The sequence below is a fragment of the Sorghum bicolor genome, chromosome 6, assembly GCF_000003195.3.
Source record: "Sorghum bicolor cultivar BTx623 chromosome 6, Sorghum_bicolor_NCBIv3, whole genome shotgun sequence".
Taxonomy (NCBI): domain Eukaryota; kingdom Viridiplantae; phylum Streptophyta; class Magnoliopsida; order Poales; family Poaceae; genus Sorghum; species Sorghum bicolor.
In genome coordinates, this window is record NC_012875.2 from 54,458,327 (window position 1) to 54,464,402 (window position 6,076).

The 6,076-nt window shown below is 47.5% G+C and overlaps 1 protein-coding gene across 1 annotated transcript; it reads right to left on the reverse strand.

Moving 5' to 3' along the window:
• On the reverse strand, positions 3,592-5,814 carry LOC8060436 (B3 domain-containing protein Os02g0683500). Its single transcript, XM_002448339.2, has one exon. The coding sequence runs from the start codon at positions 5,158-5,160 to the stop codon at positions 3,898-3,900; it is 1,263 nt and encodes a 420-aa protein (XP_002448384.1). The 5' UTR covers positions 5,161-5,814; the 3' UTR covers positions 3,592-3,897.

Sequence of the window (6,076 nt, forward strand, 5' to 3'; positions counted from 1 at the left end):
ACGAGTTACTGACACTATATATATATATTTAAGGCAACGAAATGCGCGAAAATAAAAGAAACTCCGATCCAGTAGATTAATTCCAATTTCATCTCGAAATAAAGGATGAAACAACTGTACGTTTAAGCCTTTATCCTCTGATAATCATTGTATCCAAGTGCTGGAACAAACAAGAAACAAGTATATATTATGGTAAAGAACGGGAAACAAACTATATATATCACCTTAACTTCATATAGTTTTGAATTATACATAGTTTGAACGTGTCCCCTTAAATATGCATAAAGCAATATATAAATACCTTACCATGCATGAACCGTATGTTTCATGAAGTATCATGTGCCATATATATGTTAAGGAATGAGCTAGGTAGGCCTGTTAATTTGTATGAAATTTAGTACATTCAGAATTATTTCATGTATACATCCTAGTTAATATAATCTTATAAAATTGAAGAAACAAAGAATAAAACGTAATACAAATGGTTCCTTGGTGTATTAAATTGGATTCCCCACTTCCATTGTCCAAAAAACGGGCCATTGATATGAAATCATCCTCTCACATTTTCAGCTAGTTTTGAAATAAAACCTTGAAAGACAAAACGGAAATCGGCTCAGTTAGTTATTGAAATTGATAAATATTTTACACGTCTGCAGCATTGAGTAGCTAACAAATTGCCTATATATTTAAATAAAATGGTAGACACCCAGGAATCAGATATGCTACACAAACTAGGAAATGAATAGTGGGAATGAAAAAAATTAATGCAAATGTAGCACTGAAAGTTTGATAGTAAACGTACGTGTTTCTAAAAGGAAGATGATATGCAAAAATATTATGGCTGACCACTATCCTTATGTTAGTTATCCGCACCCAGATTATTTACACGATTTTGTCACCAAACACTAGTAAGAATACAAAATCCAACATAAAGTGGAAACACATACATCCTTAGAAAACTTCAGCAATCTTCCAGTGTACTTGATTTTGAATTAAATGTGCACACCTAATCTAATAAAGCACGTGCATTCTCCATCTTGAAAGGGATACATATCTTTGAATCCATGATAAATCATTTAGTTTTGCAGCTACATGGCATGGTCGACGTCGTCTATAAAGCTCGTAATCAGTTGAAGCTATTGAAGTACAGACTATTGTGGGCATGAATGTAACAATATAATTTCTCTACAAATAGGATGTTGACACAGACTTAGGCCCAATTTGTTTTAGCTTTTGCACAGATTTTTTTTCTTTTTGAGATATTAGCTTGCACAGATTATATATATGCAGCATGAAGCTATGTTAAAATCTATAAGTTGAATTTAAGAATCCCAGATTGTTTTTTTAACTCAAAAAGAATTCCCAGGTTGTAAGCAATGCAAATTGTAACCATCCACGGGCTATATTGTTACCTGCTTCCCCAACATGTAAATGGTAACAATATGCAAACAAAAACAAATAGGACCTTAATGTGTAATATTAATAAATACAAACACTGCTAGTAATAATGATAATATATATACTTAACAGCTAGCCCTCTTGTATGTTATTAGTCCAATAGAGCTAGCTATGCAGTTTTCTTCAGAAATGTAATGCAAGGAATTATTTCCATAGTGATGGAGATGTCAAATGAATTTGTCAAAGGAAATAGATATCAATATTCCTCAGAATTTCAAGCTATCTATATACATGCCATCCATCTCATCTTTTTTTATTATATGTGTATGTAGCATATATCTTGCATGTACGTACAATAATATAACAGGGATGTGGTAACGTTCTTTATATGAGCGCCAAAATTCAGTCTTTTTCTCTATGAATATGAAGGAGGAGAACTGCCAAAAAATCAATATGGAACTAGTATATGCATTATGCAATAATTAGCCTGACCATTCAGCAATCACATGATTTGAGATAATGGTCATGGACTATATTAAGGTTCAACATAGCACAATGACAGTTAATAAAAAAAAGGTATAGCATGCAGAAATGTGTGTTCCACAGAAATGGCAATGAGGTGCAACTTATGATTGGACAATTAACGAACAGGGCTCTATTCTTCTCAGTGTATGTTTCTTGCTAACCGCCAGAAATATGTTGGTTAATAAGCCTTAACATATTTCTCCTCTCTAAAGTTACACATGAGCTTTTTTTTTGTATCCAACAAATGCAGCTTCTAGCCTTCTATGGAGGACTTCCTATATTCTTTGTGAGATCGAGGTCACAACGCTGTTCTTGAGGTAATACCGCGACTGACGGAAGTAAGTTCAGAAAAGAAAGTCGAATTGAACAACCATATGCAAAGGGTAAAATGAACGTATAAGAAGCAGACACATGCATGCAGGCTCTTCCTGGCTCTTCTTCTTTTTTTTACCTCCCCATAACTCCCCATTGCCTTTTCCAGCTTACAACGGACCAAAGGTACTTTTGTCAGTAGACACAGCATCTATACATGTCTATTCTAGCCTCACCAGTGCAAAAAGATCCCCCTCCTACACCTTACTAGTTAAGGATACCTATTGCTGAGATGGTACGTGGCCTTTGCCTCCATTGCTCCCAGCAAGCACACACGCCGTACCTACTCGCTGCAGTGAAAGGCGAGAGGAAAAGAGACGGTGATGTACAGGCTCTCTCCTCACTGTCTCGCACACAAAGGACAAGAACACAGAACGCAACCAAGCTAGTACGTGACCTCCATCTCCATGAGAGAGAGGTGCACATCATATCGACGCAGCACTGTTCCTACAACTACAGCAACAGTAGTGTTAGTACACTCAGGCTGGCCCTCTTCGGCTCTTCCCCAATAAATCGTCCATCAGACGTACAAAGAAGTTAAGGCCAGTGGCAATGCCTTCCCCTCTGGCTCACCCTCTCCTTTACAGACTGCCAGGGCCATAAAGATCTCTTGGAGTCTATACCACTCAAGGCCCAGACAAACCAAACTACACATGATTTAGCCCACGGCAGGGTTAATTTTAAGTTGACCTTGCGTAAAACAACAAGAGAAGTCTTGCATTTTGCTTGTGCTGGTGCCTCTAATAACTGCCTACCATATGATCTACTACATTGTGACATGATGCACCATGGTATACATATGTAGTATGGACAAAGAGTGAGCAACAGTACAGAAAGTGGCAACTGGCAAAAGCACGAAAATGAAAACAAGAGTGCCAGCACCAGCACTCATAATATAAACAAGAGATGGTGAGCAGTAACGACGAAAGAAGATGAGAGATGATTCAGAATTTAAACAACTGACCTGCAAATGCTTCTAGCTAGCTCTATAAGGCTTTGCCTGCTGTAAGTCGTGTGCTGCTAATGAACTGTCAATGTTGTTGCCTTGTTGCCATGCTTTCTGAGAAACACTGCGCGGTTGCAACTCCAATCCAGGAGAGAACAGATCATACACATATGATGCAAGAAAGGCACAATATATATTGCACCGCATTCATGGTGCTAGGGATTCAGATCTTGGCAGTGATGCTGTGGAGAGTGCGAATTTGAAGGCGTGTTATCATATGTAGGGACATACGACAATCGGAATTGTCCAAGGAAAGAGTGAAATGATAACTCAAGGAGTCCAATCGCACGAGCAAAAAAGGATAAAGCAATAGTAGCGAAGCAAAAACTGTGCCATATGGAAGCAATAATAATTGATTAATTCACCTAACTTCTCTCTATATATTGTCAAGCCAACATAAGAATTTGAATGGCCGAAACAAAAATTGGAGAACAAGTGTTAAGAAGGTTACTCTAGATCCTATCATCAAAAGTTATAATGGAATCTCAAAAGGTGAAGAAGAAGGTAGCAGACGGAAGGAAGAATTGCTCAACTTTCCTTTTTTTTACTCTCCCGATCGATCGAGGTCGGCGCCAAGCTGATCGATGATCTCGCGCTCACAGATCGAGATCCAATGACGAATGCGCTTCTCTCTTGGAGGACGATGATGACGACGGCGACGAGGCTGCAGATGACTCGGCGGCGCCGCGTTGAGGCGATTCGAAGAACCTCAATGGCCCCGGCCGTTGCCATCCCGGCATCCTCAGCGACAATGCGTTGGCGTCTTGGCTTGACTCGGCACTGCTGCCTTGTTGCGGGTTGTCGAGGTTGACCCCAAACAGGCGGACTCGCTTCGCGGCTGCCGTTGGGCTGTTGACGAGCGGCACCGAGTCGAGAACCATGGGCAAGCCGTGCGTGACCGCGGGGCTGCCGGGTTGCACCATCATAATGCTGTGCAGAGGCGGGGGCGGGGGCGGAAGCGACGGCTGCGGCTGCGGCTGCTGCTGCTGTAGCGGCATGGACGCGCGCGGGGGCATGCCTTGTGAGCCGAAGAAGAGGAGCTGCCTGGCCGGCGCGGCGGCGGCGTTGATGTTGCGGAAGTCAAGGGCCTGGCGGAAGCGGTGGTGCTCGTAGAGTGTGGCGGGCGGCGCGGGCGGCATGAAGAAACCGCCCGCGCCGCCGCCCCAGGGCCCAAGGCCGTAGGGCGACGCGACGGGCGCCATCGGGAGCGGGAGTCGTGGCATCCGGTGCGGGTCGCGGGAGTCGGCGCGTCGCTTCCAGTCGATGAAGAGGCGGTCCCTCGCGGCCTCCCCGGCGCCGCGGCAGAAGGAGACGGTGTCCCCGGCGTCGAGGCGCTTCTCCTTGACGAAGCGGCTCCAGCCCTTGGTCATGACGTAGCTCTGGCTGCTGTTCCAGTAGGAGTAGCGGAAGCGCCAGAGCTTGCCGGCGCGGTCCTCGAAGCTGAGCAGGAGGCCCTTCTCGTTGGCCGCCGCGTCCAGCGGGAAGTACTTCTCCGCGTGCTGCTTCGGGATCACCAGCCGGTTGAGCTTCCCCACGTCGCTGGGCGTCACCACCTTGTCGAACATGTGCTCCTTCTCGATCACCTCCACGTCGTCGCTCCCGCCGCCGCCGCCGCCGCTACCGGACGCCCCGGCGCCGTCGCCGGAGCGGAGGGCAGCAGCCGAACCCGACGCGGACGCCGAGGCCCCCGCCGCGGAAGGCGAGGACGAGGAGGCGGCGGCGGGTCCGGTGTCGGCCGTCGCAGCCGCCGCTGTCATGAAGGGGATCTCGCGCGGGGACGCCTCCTCGTCCTCTTCCTCCCCTTCCTCCTCCTCGTCCTCCTCTTTGGAAAACCTACTGGAAGAGCTCGCGAACTCCATAGCTGTAGCTACTACGCCCTGGCCTCCTCCTCCGTCCTCCTCCTCGCTCTTCGCCTCCTTGCGAGCGCGCGCCTGCCTGTCCCTGTTGCGGGCAGCGGCTTTGATGCGACGCGGACGCGGTCCCCCTGCCTGCGCGGCGGAGACTGGCTGGCTGCTTGGTTGCTTGCTGGGGGAGAGTGAAGAGGAGGCGGGGGGATCTATCCGCGATGAGCCCGCAGCCTATCTATATCTACCACTCCTATCTGTCTGCCCTGCCCGCTCCTCTCTCTCTTTCTCTCTCCTCTCCTCTCGCTGCGTGAGTGAATTTGACCCGGCTAGCTGGCTAGCTAGTTGGACGGCACGGCCGATCGGGAAGGGAGGCGAAGCGATTCATCTGCCTTTGGCGTTCGCATTGACCGCCCGCGCGCTTGGATCGATCTCCTCCGCGCGCGCGTCGGAGGAAGAGGGGGCTGGGAGAGGGAGGAGGACAGGGATGGATGTGAGAGACGGAGAGAGAAAGTGCGTGGTAATAATTAATAAGTGCAGTTGTTTCTTCTCTCTCTAGCGATTAGTGGTGCTCGTTGCGAGGGGTAAAGCGAGCTGTGGGAAAGCTGCTGCTAGCCGCTGCCGCGCTTGCTTGCTTGCTGCTGCGCGCTCTCACAAGGAGTTCCATTCCAGCCCAGCCCAAAGGCCGGGGCGGGGAAGCCTGCCTGCCTGCCTGCCTGGTAGTGGTAGGCGAGGGGAGACCTGGCCGGGGAGGCACTGACTGCCCTAGAAGATTCCTCGAAGGTGACCGGGCACAACCTACCGCCCGTATTATTCGAATAGTAGTAGACTAGTAGGAATGGTGCATTGCATTATGCATTTCTATTCTCAGAAGAGTATTGTACTGTTTGGTTGCAGACTTGGCGTACACCGTATTAGCATGCAATGGTCC